Source organism: Sinohyriopsis cumingii, unplaced genomic scaffold (assembly GCF_028554795.1).
Source record: "Sinohyriopsis cumingii isolate HCF-2022 unplaced genomic scaffold, ASM2855479v2 utg000160l, whole genome shotgun sequence".
NCBI classification, from domain to species: domain Eukaryota; kingdom Metazoa; phylum Mollusca; class Bivalvia; order Unionida; family Unionidae; genus Sinohyriopsis; species Sinohyriopsis cumingii.
In genome coordinates, this window is record NW_028315873.1 from 4,839,810 (window position 1) to 4,859,687 (window position 19,878).

General features: G+C 34.0%; 1 protein-coding gene across 1 annotated transcript; it reads left to right on the forward strand.

Moving 5' to 3' along the window:
- The first annotated feature begins 3,198 nt into the window (after positions 1 to 3,198).
- Positions 3,199 to 15,252, forward strand: LOC149774664 (uncharacterized). The gene is made up of 8 exons (XM_089944968.1): positions 3,199 to 3,328; positions 4,834 to 4,906; positions 6,628 to 6,885; positions 7,622 to 7,768; positions 8,601 to 8,796; positions 11,046 to 11,313; positions 14,369 to 14,455; positions 15,076 to 15,252. The coding sequence occupies exons 1-8, from the start codon at positions 3,224 to 3,226 to the stop codon at positions 15,250 to 15,252; spliced, it is 1,311 nt and encodes a 436-aa protein (XP_089801094.1). The 5' UTR covers positions 3,199 to 3,223.
- The last annotated feature ends 4,626 nt before the right edge of the window (positions 15,253 to 19,878 follow it).

Genomic DNA, 19,878 nt, shown 5'->3' on the forward strand with positions numbered 1-19,878 from the left:
AGAAAGGCGGTACAGGTCTCTGAATTCAACATAAAACTGGCGGATGATAAGGAAGTGTGCCATAAATCAGACATCCTACAACTGAACGACCCAATGTTTATTCTTGTTGATGAAGGCAATCTCAGAATAAAGATTTGCGGACTGGATTTTCATTGTCAAGATAGTGTGGATTTTTCAAAACGTCCACGGAATGTATGCTGACTATCAGACTGCGAAGTGGCCGTGACAGTTCCAAGTCTGAAGGTTATTCAAATACTCGAGATCAATCAGAAGATGCAAATAATTAAGGACATTAGATCGAAGCTTGAGTGTTGGGGTATTGCAGCAATTAGGGACAAATTATTGATCACAATTGCATTTTGATAATAGAAAAAGCTCGAACAGAAATAATGTCAGTTAGGTCAATCAGCTATCAAAGTGAACAAGTTCTGAGGTCAATGCATCTTGCAAATGATGTAATGAAGGCAGTGGTATATATGTCTTGTGAACTGAGTGAACAGCTTGTACCTTATAATTACGCCTGGGATGTTGTATTTACGTATAGGAACCCGGACATGAAGGCTCAAGCTAGCGTAGACACTGACATAGAAGAGAATATCCACATTTGTGGTTACAGGTCGCACTGCGTCCAACAGATATCAGCCAAGGGAAGTTACTGATCGCACTGCATCCAACAGATATCAACCATGAGAAGTTGCGGATTGCACTGCGTCCAGCAGGTATCAGCCAAAGGAAGCTACGGATCGCACTGCGTCCAACAGATATCAGCCAAGGGAAGTTAAGGATCGCACAGCGTCCAACAAATATCAGCCAAGGGAAGGCTGATCAACACTATGACATCAGACAAACTGGAGAAGAAACCGCTATCAATCAGATTATGCAGGTATATCAGCAGGTACATCCTTACTTATTGAAATTGCGCCATAGTGGAGACATACGACTTTTGTGACTAAATGAGATATTTCATTTGTATTGATCCGTAAACACCGAATATAACTGCGCATAATTGAGAAGAAAATCTGTAAACATTTGCTCTTGTTACCTTGCAAATATACAAAAGAAATAAGTCATAGTCTAAGCCCTTATATTTCTAACTTTTAAAAGACTAACCGTCAGTTTTTAAGAAGTTGATTAAAATAATTCTACTAAAATTGACTCTTATTTCTTGTGATTAACGTTTAAATATTTAAGATTAATTAGAAAATTAGACAATAAAGAATTATACAGGCCTGTGTTTTTGTAACAATAAGTTACTAAGATCGCAACGCCATTTTGCACTCCACTGTACGGTATGCCATTGTCGAACACGGTACTTCCACATAGCATACAGCTGACATGCGTAACCTACATGTACTTCTTAAGCTGCAACAAATACACACAGAACGATAAATTATACTTTATACTGGCATCAAAATTCCATGCAATATTCTGGTATAAATTCGTCCAACAATAAAATTAAGTTCAACCATTATTAATTGATATAGCTACAGAAACTATCCATCCATCCATCTATCTCATATATATATATATATATATATATATATATATATATATATATATATATATATATATATATATATATATATATATGGCTTCATTTCGATCGGACTGCCTTTATGTGTCTATGTATAATCTTGTGATACTTGTGTGAATTAAAGGTCACCGGCCATACTCCAACATTTTCCTATTTATATCAGATTTGCATTACATGATTAAAAATAGTTATACTCGCACCAAAAAAAAAATTAATATCAAGGTGTAAAGAAGAAATATTAATTTAATTTCTCGAAATAAAAGTATACAACGCTGTTACTTCCCCTTAGTTACGACTTCAGACCTATAAAGGACGCAACTGGAAGTGACGTACATTTATCCCTACAAGACGAAGTAAATGCTTCTTGTTGTCGAAAAATAAAACACTATAAACAATGGATAGAGAATATTTTAGATGAAACTAATGAAAACTAATTTATTTCTCAGTCTTATATCGGTATGCGTGCACGACGCACTAGATTGTGTCGCTTTCAAAACTGTTCCATTGTCTTAATTTATTTTGAAAATTCCTGTTAATACAGGTAAAAAGAATCAATGCAAGCTTCTCTGTGTCGGCAGACTTTATATAAAAAAAGATGAAAGAAATCGGCACACTTAAAGAATCCAAAGGAACCAAACTTGACTTTCTTCTGTCGGCCGACTTCAGAAGAAAAAATCGGCACACTAAAATGATACCAAAGTCAATCGTCCGGGTTTTTTTTTTTTTTTTTTTTTTTTGCATTGTAATAAAATAACCTATGTATTTTTTTATATCCTGTCTGTAAGTTTAAATTATTGCTCCACGCAAGTTGTGTTTATCACCTGGGCTTCTATTTGTTTGCCATATGCAATCATAATTGATGTCTGCAGGGCAAATATTATATACAATAATAACTTGCTTTAATAATACTCGTGTTACCCATGCTAGCAAAAAGATTATCATTTGCACTTACATTGAATGTATTTTAAAATAATGATTTGTTTTTTAAATTTGCGAGATACCGACTTATAGTTAACCTGGATACAATACAATCTGGGTCAGTTTGCAATACGTAACTTACCATGCGTAAATGGCAGATGCCTTCAAGCAATTGGGTGATACTTTCGTCTCATTTGCTGTTTTGTTATTTGACATAAGCGATAGACACTACACTAAGGATGCATACGCAAGCCGGCATCCGCTACATATACGGAGTTCGTGGATATATATTTTTTAAAAATAATTTTCGCATGGTGAAAAAAGAAGGAATATATGATAACTATGCAAGGTTAATTTCTTTCATTTTATTTTCAAACAAGTTTTTGTTTATCAATTTATTTTGTGTACCGGATGGGGGCACAAATTAAACGCAAAATGATTTCCTTTCTAATTTGTACGGAATAATGGAGCAAATATGATTGATGATATTGACCGGTAATGACAAGCTTTCAGTTTATGCACGCAAACACTGACAACTTGAAAAATAAAAGCAAACAATAAAATTAACTGTTACGAGCTTCATATTGCAGCAACTAAATACTGACAAAATGCTCAACATTATTCTCTCTCTCTCTCTCTCTCTCTCTCTCTCATGTGTAATCTAGCAGACTATGAACATGCGAAATCGTTGGGACCAATCGCGTAATTTCTTCCAAAAAGTGTCACGTGGTCATGACATCACACACAAAACCAAACTCAGCAGCTGTAAATATGGCGTCGAAAGATGAAAATCGACCATCAAGAATGAACACTGGCGTGCCCAGTACTTCTGGAAGTACACATTATCAGAAGTTACGCAGTGAGAGCAGTGAACAGGTTTGTATTTCAATTTCTTGAAAAGATTACACCAATGTGTATTATAACGTACAAAACAGCTGCCAGTTATAAATTATCATCTCATCCGTACCCACCCACCCACCCGAAATGGATGGTCTATTAAAGAAAACAGAATGTGATTTTATTCGTAGCCGTTTGAAAGAGGAAATATTTTAGAATTCTAGTAAGTTACTCTTTGCCCATGGATTATGTTGTTCTAGTTTAAAACCTATATTAACAATTTGAATCTTCCTTTAAAACACCGAACAGCTGCCGTTTACCTATCAGGAAAGACTATAAGCACTGCCGCCGTGTATATAATTTACGTAAAGCTATTCGTAGGCTGCCGCATACCTTGTAACACGATATACGTAATATACTCATTACCCGTATTTCGATATTTGCAAGTTATTGTTTAAACTTTTACAAATAAGAATGTTTAAATTAATATTGAGTGAATCTCATTGGTGGAAAATTCAGTATTGTCGCCCAATAATTGCACTTTATTAATAATTAACTCAGTTGTATGACATATCAAATTAAATTAATGAATTAAACAAGACTCCAGCTTCTTATTTTAGTTTATAAGGTTTATTTAGTATAAGCGATATATAATACAGCATATGATATAAAGGTAAATTCTACGTAAATCTAAGAAAAGGAATAATATACTCAGACCAGTATATGAAAATGTTATTATATGGCCCTGTTTTATGATCTTTTCCAGTGATGGTAATCACTTTAGTTCTCAATAAAAGAAGGTAAACTAATTTTTGCACAAGATCAATGAGTTGCTCTGATAACATTTCCTTTTTTTAAATTGGCAATCCGAGATAAATAGTCATACATTATTTCATATGATTTGCATACAGAACTCTGCCAACCACTCAACATACTTAGGTAATAATGAGATATCATTTTAAATGTCATATTTATATCTAAGACAAGATTTAATGTTTGTTCCATCTTCTTCATCTTGTTTTAGTTGAATTTACCATCAGCTTCCAGAGTACAAGTAGGGATATGAAATTGGTTAGTTTTTTCAATTATTTTTGACCAAATTAGGTTGGCTTTTTAAGGCATGGACTGGTGTTATGCTGAATACCCCCTCCCCCCACATACATACATCCAACAATATGCTCAATGATTGTATACAGCGTCAATAGCCTAGTGGTTAGAGCATCTGCCTTGGATGCGTGAAGTTGTAGGTTTGAACCCCAGTCGAGTCATACAAAAGATTTATAAAAATGGTACTAACAGCTGCTTTGCTTGGCGTTCAGCATTAGGAGGTTAGTGTTAAGACTGGTTGGCCTGGATTCAGACATAGCGATATGACTGAAAACTTGTAAAAGCTATTGTTAAAAAAAATCATTAACACCCATATACAGTGTCATATACATGTGGCCATACTGTGTTTTTTTATTTATTAATTGGTTAGGTTAAATCACTGCATGTAAACTTCCATCTCCACCCAGCATTTTATGAAGGATATTATTTTCTTGCAGGTGCTTGTCATGGGTGTTCCATCAGACCGTCCAGAACTTGGTATATACACCACAACAATGCAGCAAAACAAAGGTAGTTCTCTAAGTGTGCATTGATTATCCATTTCCATATGACTAACAGAAAAGTTTTAAATTACTAAGCAACTATATTTGCAAATCATAATGTGTTTTAATACAGACTGTCAGGGTTGTTAACCTGTATGGCTTGCATTAATTAAATAAGATTTAAGCAATATTCCAAACTAAATGTTAGTGTAAGAAAATATCTTTTTTACAATATAAAAAGTTGAAAGGGAAATACGTGATAAATTGATAACGATAACCATGCAACACCACATCCAGAAAGGAACCTACATATATTCTCACACATTAGTTCATGAAATACATATTTCAATATTTTGTATTATTCATGGTCAGTACTATTGTCTTTTTCATGCTTGTATAATTCCCTTGCCCTGTTAAAACAATCGGGTTCAACAAAAAACATTAGAAGCCTTTATATACAGTGCCCCCCCCCCCCTTGAATGTCTCTTTGACCAGTGTCCACCCACTTTTTATGGTCAGAATTCCATGGCACTGAAGAGTTCCTGTTTAACAGTATCCCCAAGAAAGTCCACCCCTCAAATGCAAACAGCAGCAATTATAATTGTGCACAAATGTAAGATTTTCACTTCACAAGTGGGAACATTTTATTTTAATATGTGTCCGAAACCAATATTTGATTGGTACAGTAAGTAACATGATTATCTCTACTGATGTATATTTCCCAATGTCAGGTTTGCGTGTACCACTAAGGTTAACAATAATTATCTATAAATGTCAGGATTACAAAATGGTCTTCATGGGCTAAAAATAGAGTTATGGATTAGCACACAGGAAGAAATTAACATTGAACAGCACTGAGTAGCAGACAAAGACCAGAAAATCATGAGACAACTCATGCATCACTTCTTTTATAAACTAGGCATTTTGTCCACAAAAGTTTCATCTTCATAATCAATTGCAGTACTGTACCATTAGCAAAAAAGGAAAAAATCATTAGAAAACTTTAACAATTCATCACGAAAATGGAGACCTATTACTTTAAAAGAAAAGTTAGTCATTCGACTCAACATCCTTGGCTGTGGTGTGTGGGGCCCAAATCACTTTATGTTGGAAAGGCTCCAATCCAATACATTTTTTGTAACAGATACGGAGGATATTCTTCAGCATTGGAAAATGGAGTAAATGGAAAGATCATTGTATATGTACAAAAATTTAAATGACATTTTTTAATGTTTCTGCAATTTGCATGATAAATATACCTCACCTGCATTTCATTCTTAAGTCGAGAAAAAGAATTATTCAGTTGTTCAATTGAAATACGTCTGTTCTTAAGACAAGAACATTTTAATAATTAATGCTGCTTTTAAATGAAGATGTTAAATGCTTTGAAGTTGTATGTAACTATCTTACTACCGTACTATGTACATTTTATACACTTATGCACAAAACATTTAGTCCTCAATTGAAAAGGCCACATAATAAGAACAGGACCAGTGTGTGTATGTATATATATATATATATATATATATATATATATACATACACGTCTTATACATTTGAAAGATCCTTTTATCTTCAGTCAGTTTTGTTAAGGTGGTGGATAAGATGTAGATATGTAGAACTAATAATGTATTGGTGGTGTGAATATTTCTATAGATAATGATGAAGTAAACAGTTGTGTGCAGTGTCTGTAAACTGCTACAAACTGGTTTTAATTATATATGATCTTTTTATTTTGTGTGTTTACAGAGTGGACTTCCAACCTCAGACGTAACATGGAATTTTGTCATGCAGCAGTGACTCGGCAGTCAGCCTTTTGCCATCTTCTCCAAAGGACAACTTTACCAGAAACATCTTACATGTTCCTTTTGGAGAAGAGTATGATGGACATGGCAATAGCAGGATTGTCCGAAGGCTGTGCATATGGTGTTGTATTTCGCCAGGGATGTCTGCACTATTTACGATTTTTTGAAAGCGGCATTTTCAGTGGATTTTTTGAAAGCAAAGGTAATCACATCATCACAACATTATAGCAACATTTGAGACTCATGAAAGCAAATCCTCATGCTTTTGGGACATTCAAACTGGCTTCAAATTACTGGATGGTTAACTGGTGATCAAAGCACAGAGTACATTGTGCTTATGTTTGTAAGCATTTGTCAAATTCTATTCTACGACATCTCTTTGTAATTGCATTTATTCTATATTTGATCTATGACCACCTTAAATAAACCACAGGGGAGGGATAAAAACTATCGTACCCTAGTTGCAGCCATTTAAAGTATAAAAACGTATGTTGAAATATCAGTTAAGTTAGAACAGTGTAGTTTAAAACCTTGTCTATCCCACTGATAGGAAAGTTTTTAGAAGTTGAATTTGTAGTTTTATTTCATTTAGCATTAAACTGAAATTAAGACTGTCAGAGAACAGTTATTAATCTTCTGATATGTGTGGTTAATGAAATCACATTAGGCTTACAGTAATGTTATCTTTAACATTGTCATTTTGTCAAAATGTACAGATATAGCTTTTTTATCAGGTTATCAGTTTATAGAAATATTTAATGTTCTTTTCTCCTTGTTAAAGACAATCTATTGATTATATGTATATAATTCTATTGCATCTGATAAACATTGTTAACTTTTCATTCTGAAGCAGTATAGCGGATGAGTCTTTGTCTGCATGATTTGTTATCTCCAGAATCGAGGCACAACATTTTACCTATCTATCTTTCTCTTTCAAGGTTTGGATATTATCAAACAGGCGCTTGAATGCGATAGAAACGAGGATTTTTTTGGGGAAAACATATTTACATTGGATGATATCAAAGCAGCTGAAGGAGAATACTTTAATTTGCTAACCGAGAAACGCAAAAAGCTGCCAGAGCCAGGTTTGTGCATTATTCAAGGCTTTCTTCTTACTAATACGTGACCAAATATACCTGTAGCTTGCCAGCTGTCTAGTTAATACTGAAGTGTTTAGAAGCCACAAAATCAACTATCTTAAAACGTAACTTTGAACAAAAATGAAGTGAGAACAAGATAGGCATTGTTGATGTGAAATGTGAACAGAAGATTGTCTTTAACGTTTAATAGTGCATTTAATTTTATACTTTGTAGTGTTGGTGCCATAGTAATATACCAACTCCTACTTCAAGTTTGAGAATACAGCTTAAACAGAAGAATGTCTTGTAGTGTCCATAAGACAAGTAGGTCATTTGGATGTCAAGTAATTTTTATTTCAAGAGGTACATGAGGAAACAAAGTAGAACACATGATCTTATGAGTGATAAAAATGGAAAATGTCATTTTATAAGAGAAAAGTAGCCAAAAACCAAAATGGCAACAACATCAAAGAAATTTAACCAGACCTTCAAATTGTTAAATATTAAGCAGCTACAGTAAGGAAACAAGTAAGATAAAGTGAATGACATCCACAAAGAGCACTAAACCCGCAAACAAAATTGCACCATTCATCCCAGTAAAACCTTTATACTTTATGCACATTTTACAGAAATTTAACATCTATACGTTGTGTATTTTACCATGTATATAACTTGCATCGAAATAGTCACATTTAGTTCTTTTGACAGAGGGTATGGATCTTTTTTTGTGCATGCTGGCAAGTAGATGCATGCCATAACCTACATTTGATTGTCTGTGGTGGGCAAGTTAAACACAGTAACATTATGCTTATAGTGTTTTTTTTTTGTTTCATTACAGATTCAAAGAAATTACCATCCACAGGAAGAAGGTATTCCGAAATACTGTTCCAAAATAAAAACAGTATTAGGAAGTCGTTAGATCATTTTCTTCATCACGTACAAACAAATATTTTCAAAGAAAATAATTTTGAGTGTATGGGGGTGATGGTGCAAATAGAGAAGAAAAAGAGCTACAAAGACAAGCAGAATGCGAAGTAAGTATTAAGAAGAAATGCAGGAAACCATTATTACCTTTTCCTTCAGTCTTTCTATATCCATCTTTCATTTTCCATTTGTTATAACCATGCCCATATACTAATCCATATATGTCTATCCTTCCTTCCATTCAGCACACTGTTAAGACAATTAGTCTCTCATATATTTATATGAGTTGCCATAAAACATGTTATATGTACTGGTCATTACCTAAATAGGCACCAACTGTCCAGTCACTTTGCCCCAGCTATTGCTGTAGGGTTTAACGCCATTTTTCAGCACAAGATAGGCTATACATGGCGGCCAGTATTAATGGTGGAGGAAGAACCCGGAAAACCCTCAGAAAGAACCACCGACCCACAATAAGCTACCGGCAAGCTTTCTCACATAACCACATTATCTGAATCCGAGACTCCTTTGCCCCTGCAATTTTTATTTTATGTATTGCTCTTTCTGTCACTGAATGTCACAATCTTGTTAGTACAGTTAGCAAGGGTTGATGTGACACAGACTTTTTCCATTGGCGGGTGTAACCATCTTGTGTGAAAATCAATTGGCCCTGCAGAAAATCAACTGGCTCTCCCAATCAGAGGAAAATAATGATGGAGGAAAATTTAATTGGGCCGATGGCCATCAATTTTAAATGACCTTCCTCAGAACCCACAGGTATTGGTCTGGCAAGCCAGCAACAAAATTGCCCCCTGAACTAGTCCTTTTGTTTTTATTGGACTGGAAACTTGGTAAATGCTATGGTCATTATCAGAAGATACATATATCAATGAATCAGTGTACTTCTGCAATGTTTGTTCAGTTTTCTTTTGTATATCAATGCAGTGCATGATACAAACTTGTGAGTGCAAATTGTACAACTTCTTTATGGATTGTAATTAAATTCAGTAAAATATTATGTTCATTAACAAATAATGCATATATCAAATCACTGTTCCGCTAATTAAGTTTAGAATTATTGCCCTTTATTGATTTCAGTCTAAAAACAGTGCATAATATAATCTAATGAATCATCTAATCTTTCAGATTTCATTGGATTGCCATGACATTTGGAAAAATGTTTTCATCATTATCGGAAGTTGCATACGTTGACAAATCTCTGCTACTATTTCAGTTAGAGCTAGTTACTTTCTTAGATTATTGTTTGATAGGATTTTGTGAAGTCAGCTTGTTTCACATTTTTCATTGGATTGCCATGTAACTGCATGTTACAGTCATCATTTGAAAATGTTCATATAAACAATTCACTTTGCTTTTGCAATTTTAGTCTGATGTATTGTCGTGCAGCAGAATGCATTGTTAAAATCTTGTCAGTGCTACCGATTGTGGTGCCTTTTTGAAAGGATCATGAAAATTGGCACATGTGACAATATTCATCTAAAACTGCATGTACAAATCTTTGTGCTCCCATGATATTTGTAAGGGTTGTGGACATTTTTGGATTACAGTTGGATACAGTGTATGACCAAATTTTGTTAATGCAGTTACTCAAAGTATTTAGTTGATTGCCCTTAAACTTGGTACTTGTTCTGCTCATCATGAGAGGATAAGTTTCTTTACAGGCATTTCACTTGCACTTTTTTAAAAACAGTTGTGCACTGTTAAGCTCTACACGTCTTCATCATGGGCTAGGGGTGTGATGTAGAGGAGGCATTGGTATATTTATATGATCAAATCGCTCACATTTCCTCTAGCTGTGAGCATCATTGTTAGTAGCCTTTTCAAAAGAACAAATACAATTCATTAAGTTAACTGCATTGTATGTGAACTTGATTATTTTAATGATTGTGTCTTTGCAGCTCAATTGCTGACTTAGTTATTGGTCTTTTTTAATAAGAACTGAATCTGTACAATACCTGTTTGATAGCCTAATTACTGGAAGAAAGATTCAATATTGTGTTTGTGAGTGTTCATTGTTACATGCTGCCATTCAAGTATGTGCATGATATTGTTGAAATGTGACATGAGTAATTGACGTGAGTAATTGACTTATGATCATTTTTGCAGGTACAAAATTGATGGAGATCTCATGATGGGTTTGGCTTTACTATTTGCAATCTGTAACAAATACACTAAAGAGAAAAAATTGGTACTCGAGATTTTCAATTGCTTTAGTAGTGTAGTCATTTTGCAGGGTCTTAGGTTTTGCATAAAATCTCCATCGAGAAATATTAATCACAGATTTGTTTCAGCTAGCATGCAATAAAAGAATAATATGTTTTCTTTTCCTACATTTCAGTTTTTTTTCTGCCAGTAAATGTTTTGATGGGACTGCCTTTCAGGCTGCTTTTGAAACTCACAGAACTGAAGGCTGCATGTGCCAACAAGTTACAATCTCAGATGTCTTTGTTCCACTTGAATATCCAGTTTCATGGGATCAGCAGCTTCAATATATCTCCATGTTTCCAAATTGGCATAAATGGCAGCACAAGACAGTTTCTTATTCCCAGTGGCTATCAATTCCAGATATGAAAGAAAAGTATAAACCTGCTTCACTAAGGAATCAGGTGCTGTACAATTTTAGAGAGGGTAACATGGATAAGGTCTATTCCATTTGCTCCAAATATAAAAACATTGCCTTAGATCCAGCTCAATCTAATTCCACATTTGAAAGTTTACCAGAGTCATCTGATTATGGTGACATAGTTCCCCCTGCATCCAAACGCAAACGTCATGAACCTACTAGACGTTTGACAATTGAAGAATTGATGACAAACATACACACTGTAGACCCTCAGTTTTCTTCAGAAAATATAGCTGAAGAAAGATCTTGTTATGATAAATTCAAATATGCAATGATTGAAAATGGTCATGTAATTTGGCGACGTAGTGCAGCTAATGTGAATATTTTTTCAATGAATGAAGTTAGTATGACAACTGGACTGTTTCAGGAAGACTTATGTTCATTTGACCAAAACAGATATAGATAACACAACTGAATTGTCTTGTAGCTGTGGAATGTATGGCATATTACTGCAGTTAGCCACAATAAGTATACCTCAGGAAAACCTTGATGAGGTAGATCTGAGTGACGTGAAATGCTGCCATATGAGACTTTTTAATGAATTGATCAGTGACCATATACCTTCTCTATTAAATAATTCTTCCAGGTCAGAAAATAAGATAATTGAAAAACTTGAAGCTGCCAAAGATCAAATTAATGAGCCTATTTGCCAGATGCCAACCTCATCTGATAAAATTTTGAAGTTCTCAGTGTATTCTGATGATGACAAAACATGTACTTTTGTTCATATCACTGACAATAGTCTATCTTGTCAGTCTGGATTTTGTAATGCACTTTATTCATCTTCAAAACGTAAAGTTCTCCATCTTGACAACTCTGAGACCCTTTGTCCTCACCTCAATCAATTGAAAGTCCATGCTGACAAATGGATGGATCTACTGATACAAACTGCTGACTCCAGTGATTCTGTATATTTTAGTGGTGATGAGGATGAAGAGGATGTGATTCCACCAGCATTAGCAGCTACAGTTGCTGAGGATATAAAGGTACTATCAAAAGCTGATATCCCTTCTTATATATTCCAACTCTTTATGAAGTGGAATTTTCTATTACCATGAGTTTTGAAATTCCATTAAACCAGACATGTATAGTTATACTCTGAGCATACTCTTTCAAATGAAATCTGAATTGATGAATAGCTCAGAAGAATTATATAGAAAATTGTCCCCAGAAATTAGATATTAGAATATTCGATTCAGAGGAAGTCTGAATTACATTAATATTTTCTATAAATGCTTAAATTATTTAACGTTGGATATACTTATAGATAACTGATAGTCCCATGGTTTGGTGTTAACATGTACATTCAGAATCATAATGTTTGGTTCATCCACTGAGAAACTTCTGACTGGTTGGATATTACCTTTGATGACGAGGATACAAATAGGTGCCAAACTTAATACCAGTTTCTCTTGTTTCGCTTTATCAGGACACAGTCCTTTCAGAGAATGAGTATATTTAATGTGTCCTTTTAACAGGGGCATCAGTTTAATGAAGATACTGGCCTGTGGGAGTATCCAAGCCTCAGCAGACACATACCAACGCAAGATGGTTCATTGTTACTTCAGCAGGCCATACAGTTGAGACATACCTTTTGTGATGCCAGTTTTGGCCGCGACATTGATGGATACCTTCACACTGCCCCTGATGGTGGATACCATGAGTTGCCTCCACCGACTGTTCCAGACATGTGCAAATGTGGTGTAAGTAAATGCTGTGTTCAGCTTAACAAGCCATTTCTATAACCAACCACTTCCAAATACATAGTTTATCCATTTGTCTCTTTTTTTTCTCCTAAGCTATTATATAAAACTCTGTAGGCTTGTAGTGTATGTTTTTAACAATTGCTAATAATCAGGTTATTGCTGGTTATTGCATTATCTCACTGATTGAAAGTGAGGCCTAACCTGTGTACCTCATGCATGTGAACTAAAATCAGTGTGGCTCTAGCTTACTTAGCTCTGCTTTCACTTTTACATGGTCCAAGGTTTGGAGCTGCAGTTGCTAAATGCCAGGGTCATGACCATGATGGTGGAGGTTCAGATATTAGTATTAGATCAGCCCAGATACAATTACAGTGGTGTGTTCTTGGCAAGGTACTTTGCCCCAGTAAACTACATTGTGTTGATGTACTGTAAAATGCCAAACTGAACTTAATTTGTGAGAAAGTATTTAAAAGAGAATGAAAATAACCAATATTAAATAATGGTCTATGGTAAAATGCATTCAGGTAGCTCAATATTATGCTTGTGATCACATCAGTAACTGACATAAATCATTACAGCAATTATACAAACTATATGCATGTAACAGAAGTAAATTACCTGTAATTACCATTTATTATTGGTTACAGTTTTAATTAGATAGTCACCATACATTATTTTTCTAGTGTATCTTTCATCAGCTCTTTTTACTTATTATGAGTAGGAGCATGAACATACTGTTTGAGAAAAATCTATGATATTTACATGAAAAAACTGAGGTTATCTATCACTTTTGTATGGAAGAGTTAGTGCATTATCAGCTAGTGTGTAATAAAGGAAGGATAAATTGCTTGGAGAAAAAAAAGTTATTGCCTAAAGAAAACATCTGGAATACAGAATAATCATCGTCTTTGTGACATCAGTATTTGTATGAACCGAGGATGGATGTACTTTCATTGATTGAATATCATACAAAGTTGTCACATGCATATTACTTATTATGGAAAATTATACAATGTATGTACTAATTGCTTATCCACAATTTAAATGAAATTTCATTCTAAAAAAATTGTTATCAGTGTCAGATTTTTCTGCATATGTTAATGGGATTCAGTACAGGTTCAGATGGACCAGGACTACACAGTTAATATCACATCCTGTACACAATAAATAAAAGTACATTTACTTTTGTTCTGCTGCATCTTCAGGAAATATTTGTCACACTGCAACAAGAAATTTGGTTAAATTTTGGTCCTTGAACATTCACTGTCTGTTCATACTTTTCCTCAGTCATATTTGAATTACTTAAAGTTTTGTTTAATTGATTGATTTCAGGTAGGATATGTCTTTCCTAATGGAGAGACAATTGCAGTATCCCATATTTCCACTGTATATACACGTCATGGACCTGTAAAACACAAGGTATAAATTTTTGCTTTATTTTCTTCTTTCAATGAGCTTCAATTCATTGATGACGAACATACTCATCTTTTAAGTAACCACTTTATTAGAAAGCATTGCATTTTTATTTGTTCCTATCTATTCATATCTCTGTCTTTCTGTCAAATATTGTTAGCATAAATATGCACACAAAAAAAAACATTTTATACCGACAAATGAAAAATATGTTGTTGCTTATATTGGCATGCATAAGTCCTTTTTATCAAGCTAAGATGTATCAACTAAGTTATGGGGATGTGGGAGAATAATTTTTCTGTTGCTTTACAAACCCAAATCTAGTTCTTTGAAAACTCACAAATTTCACAACATGCATTAGCATCTAATTTTATGGTATTAAAAGATTGACTTCAATGGTCAAGACAGTGTACTTGCCTTAGTGTTTCCAGCAGTATAAAAGATAATAGTCTTAACTTTTTATCAGTGAGGAATCTGTTTTTACATTTGTGTTGTTTGTATAATGTTTCATTTATTTGGTAAATGATACATTTTGTGTGTGTGTGTGTGTGATTTTATATTTAGATTTTTTATTACAGTTGTTTAAGTGTTAATCAGGATACTGATATTTCTTATTTTGTATTTAGATTTGGTATCGCCGTTGCTTGAGTGGCACTCGGGATTGTGACATAGGTCCAGGAGAGAGAGAGGCCATCCACTTTCTTACCAGGGATACTGGAGCTGGCGATGAAATTGGCTGGGACTTTGTGGACCATGTTCTGAACTCATATTTCTTTTGGCTCCTATTGTACAATCATGAATAGTTTCTACAAACGTGTCAGTCATAATTCAGTTTCTTTTATGTCTAATGATACTTTTATTGCATGTTTTTTTTTCCTGGATAAGTAAGTTCAATTTAGATTATAGACAACCATGTTCCATTTGCAAATTTAGTCCAAAAATGTTAGCTGCTGATATAACTAAGATAGGCATCAACATTCGAACTTCAACAGTTGTACCAATAGAGACTCGAACGAATGACTTCACAATAGATCCTAGTCATCAAAGGAATAAGAGGGCTTTCATTAGCTTTGCCCAGGGTGATCATGATTCAAAGGATAAAGCTCAGAGTAGAAACTCTACCTTTCTAAGAAAGTGCTTGGTACCTTGGGCAGTGCTAATGAGCTACCTTTAGAAGAGGAAAAAAACCGAAATGATATTCTGTTACAACATGTTGATAGAAACTTTCACTCACTGTTGACTATTTTTCTGCAAAATGATTGTAGCAACCGAGTATTGAGAAAGTTAGCAGTTCTTTTTATGATATTGTCTTCAAACCATTCCATTTCAAGCATTCTTCCCTATCGATTTGTTGACGACTTCCAATCTATTTTGAATTTACTATGGAAAAATTCAAATTTAGACACAAATGTTATAAACAGAGTTGCCAAGTTTTCTCCTGAAATTGGAGATGTATTATTTGCAGTCATGAATACTTGTATATGTTCAGCAACTTTAGAATTTTTGGACCATCTGGTGTCAAGAGTGAAACAGCTTTTTTCAAACTGTAAAGAACCAGACCAAATTAATCCTAAACCAGGTAGTTATAATCCTGCTAAATTTGGGAGAGCATATTACTTCACCCCCCATGGTAAGCAGTTAAGAGAAACTCCAAAATACACAATGGATAAAATATCTCATAATAGTACTTATGATGATGAACCTGCAAGAGCTGAAGAAAAATGCCATAAAAAATACCCTGAAGTGGGAAGGAAGGGTACAACATACTTATTTCTCTGGTATGACCCACAGCATTATGTTCATTGCTATGGATATCATATGATACCAGGACATGAAGGGAGAAAAGATCCTGCTTGTTCTGCTTATGCATACATGGAAAATGCCCCAGAAGAAATATTTTATGATTTATGAGTACTGTTTGAATCGAGAACCTGGTTTTTGGAAAAACACTCGTTTTTTTCATGATACATTTCATGGCTTTTCCCATAAGTGTCCACCAGTATACAAGTCATCACGTCTCATGTTGTTAAAAAAAATTAATACTGAAATATGTGAGCAAACAAATGCTTTTCTTCAGCACATAAATATTCAGCAAGAGCTATGAGAATGGGTAAATTCAATCACTACTTGCAGTTTTTTATGCACCAATGGAGCCAGAAGAAAAAGAAGAACTTCTGCAAAAAATGTACATTAGCTTTCAGTTATGTTGGATGATACACTAACCACACTGTACTTATATCAATCAGTCCAGTACAACAAATTTAATATGCATGATTTACTGTGCAAATGAATGTACCATATTTGAGCAAATTATTGTCCCTGACTATAATATGCATCATAAGACTATTTTAACGCAGCTCTCTTACAAAATGGATATATTTATATTGCAAGTTGTTTGAGAATAAAATATGATGACAGTAGAATAAAATATGTAGATCCTTCAAGTTTGCCGGTTTTGGATAATCTATAAATATTTTGATGTGTTTGGTACGAATTTCAGATAGTGTTGTGGTTAGCACATGATATACCAAATCTGTTCTTAAGTTAATTAAACAGACCAGTGGTAAAACTGCAGTGATTAGTATTTCATCTATTTTCCAAGACTCTTAAATTGAGTATACATTGAACATGTTGTCCCCATGTATTTGTAACCTGTACAAAAGTGTCTGTACTTATTTATAATGTGACACATTGTCCCCACATATTTGTTACATGTAAAAGTCTGTCCTCCTTTATCATGTGACAGAATTTCGGACAGCATTTTTTTTTACAGTTATGTGGAAAAGTGTAAAGTTGTATACATTATCTTTTCTTAAATTTAAAAGAATTTAATTCATATGAAACCTCTTTGTATCATTTTCATTCCCAATTGTTTTATTGTGGTCATTTTCTAAGATTATTTGATGCTTAAGGATTTTATAGACTTATTTACTTCATGAAAATACCCAAAATGTTTTTTCTGTAAATACCAATGTAATGCTGATTATGTCACTTATCAGGTACCAATGAGTCTTCTGTCATGGATTTAAAGTGGACTTTTGTTTTTTGGTAGAAAAATATTTCCTGTACATGTATCAGTTGCTGTGAGAAGAATGGAATTTTATGAGAGCGTGTGTTCTGCTTAAGGAAAATTTAGACTTTACATGATTGGAAATTATGTCTTATAGTAATTTGCCTATTGTGTGGTATTTCCAGTGTGTGTGTGTGTGTGTGTGCTTAAGATTTATTTACCCCAGTTACAATTCTGGGTAAGAAAGGTTCATAGCCATTATACAGTTAAAACGGAATAGAATATACTTGATAACATGTTAGACTGATAACTTGTAAATTGACATTTTTATTTTTGTGAACTGTACTTTAATCATTTTGTTGCATTTACAAGGCTGGTCATCTCTGGAAAATAATGCATTTATATGTTTGCCATGACAGTACTTGGATCCATGCATTGTTTAGGATTTGACATGCATTTATATTTGAGATCTGTATTATTTTGTTCAGTGAATGGTTATTGTTTGTATTTAAGAATTGTAATGCATTTGAAAAAGAGTAAACATAAATGATTTGCTTGTTGTGAATGTGTTGATATTTTACCATGCAAAATATGAATAAATTGATTTCTCATTCATTGGAGTAAATTTTATTTACATATATGATTTATGCTCTGGTCATAAGGCTGACATATTATGATGTCAGTTGATCTTTGACTGTATTCATTTTGGCAAAATGGTACTAACTGTCCTTCATCTTAAGTTAAATAACTATGCAGATTCTTACACTGGGTAAGATAAGCCCTATTGCATTTGGGATCAAGATGTGAAAATAGTGTCTTCTGTACATTATGTTTAGTTCAGGGTAGTATACCTTGACCAATGATCAAAGTTATTTATAACCATTATAATGTACCATGCATGGTATTCCTGTTATGTTACTGTTGCCATACTCCATGAGTCCGTGTGGCCATCTTCCCTGTCTATGATTAACACAGATTTCAGGAGTGCAATGAAAACTTGCACTGTAGGTACATCTTTGGATGGTGGTGTGTTGTACATTGAGATCAATGCGGTATAAAAATGGTAAAAAGACTCTAGCTTGGCGCTCAGCATTTAGAGGTTAGTGTTAGAACTGGTACGCCTGGCTTCAGGATAAAGATACCAGGGTAGGGACATGATGCTACATGTTTGCGATATAATCCACACACACACACGCACGCAGGCACGGTTACTGAAAGACTTAAAACATGGTTTCCGCGCGAAAACAAAAGTTGAAAACGACATACCTCACCCAAACTCTGCGATTGCTTGCAAAAGAGGCGAGGAAGAAGGTTGTGGAATTTTATGTGAAAGGTTGAGATCACTTGCTAAAAGAAGAAAATTGGTTTCCGCACAATAACACTAGTTGTACAAACGTGGCGCAAACTTTGAGTATTACTTGCACTTCGGTTAAGGAAGAAACCAAGCGATTGTGGGGTGAAACGGACAAAGGTCGATGACAATCTGCATAAATCTTGTTACGCTTGATAAAAGAGAGGATGAAGTCCTCAAATACGAGATAATCCCCAAGATGTGCTTATTTATAAAACAATAACCTTTTAAGGACAATTCTAGCTTTTTTGACTGTATTTTAATTATATGGTGCCTGACGAATGCTCCATGGAAGAATCATTGTTACCAAGCAGATATTCAATAACCTCGATTGGAGGATAACAATTTTAGCAGAAATTTTAATTCCAAACAAATTATGTTTAATAGATTTGTAAAATATTTGCAACGGTCAACAATATATTTATTTAGTGCTTGTAGTGCACTTAGTTATTATAAACGTTTTCTTGGAAAAATAACAAATAATACTACAAAGCAGGCATGCTCGTGTAGCCTATATACACCTAGCAATGGATGTAGCTGCAACACTTGTCCATGTTTTGTAGAATAAAACTCTCATAGATTAATGTAGATTCTAGCTCAAGTGACATCATGTATGCAATTATTAAAGTATCACTTACCGTACTACATCTTGAAAATGCGGAAAACTATGTATGACATGCAAACCCAACACATAATGGCAAATTTGCAAGGCTCATATTTGATATCAAGCACAATATAAATGAACCGGCCCGTAACCATTTTAATGTCACAGAGTCATTTGTCAAACAAGTGATTGGTCCTTCCAACATAATTACTAATAGACCAAGACAATCTAATAGATTTATCGGGCAATGAGATTATAAAATTAAAACCTTTAGAATCTTTGGGCTTTAATTTTCACGAATAAATGGACATCACTACATATGACACGACATTAAGACAACTATTTGATTTAGAGAAAATCTATAAAAAAAATTAAAGTCAAATTTGACAGAAAATGTTCCATATAAATTAGTCGGGGCCTACTGCAAAAATAAAAATTTAGGTTTCTTTTCTTATTAAAAACAT

Excerpts from the sequence above, each read along its gene's own strand:
- LOC149774664 (XM_089944968.1), top strand. The coding sequence starts at position 3,224 with ATGGCGTCGAAAGATGAAAATCGACCATCAAGAATGAACACTGGCGTG. Across the intron at positions 4,907-6,627 it reads AACAATGCAGCAAAACAAAG|AGTGGACTTCCAACCTCAGA; the intron begins GTAGTTCTCTAA and ends GTGTGTTTACAG. Across the intron at positions 6,886-7,621 it reads TGGATTTTTTGAAAGCAAAG|GTTTGGATATTATCAAACAG; the intron begins GTAATCACATCA and ends TTCTCTTTCAAG.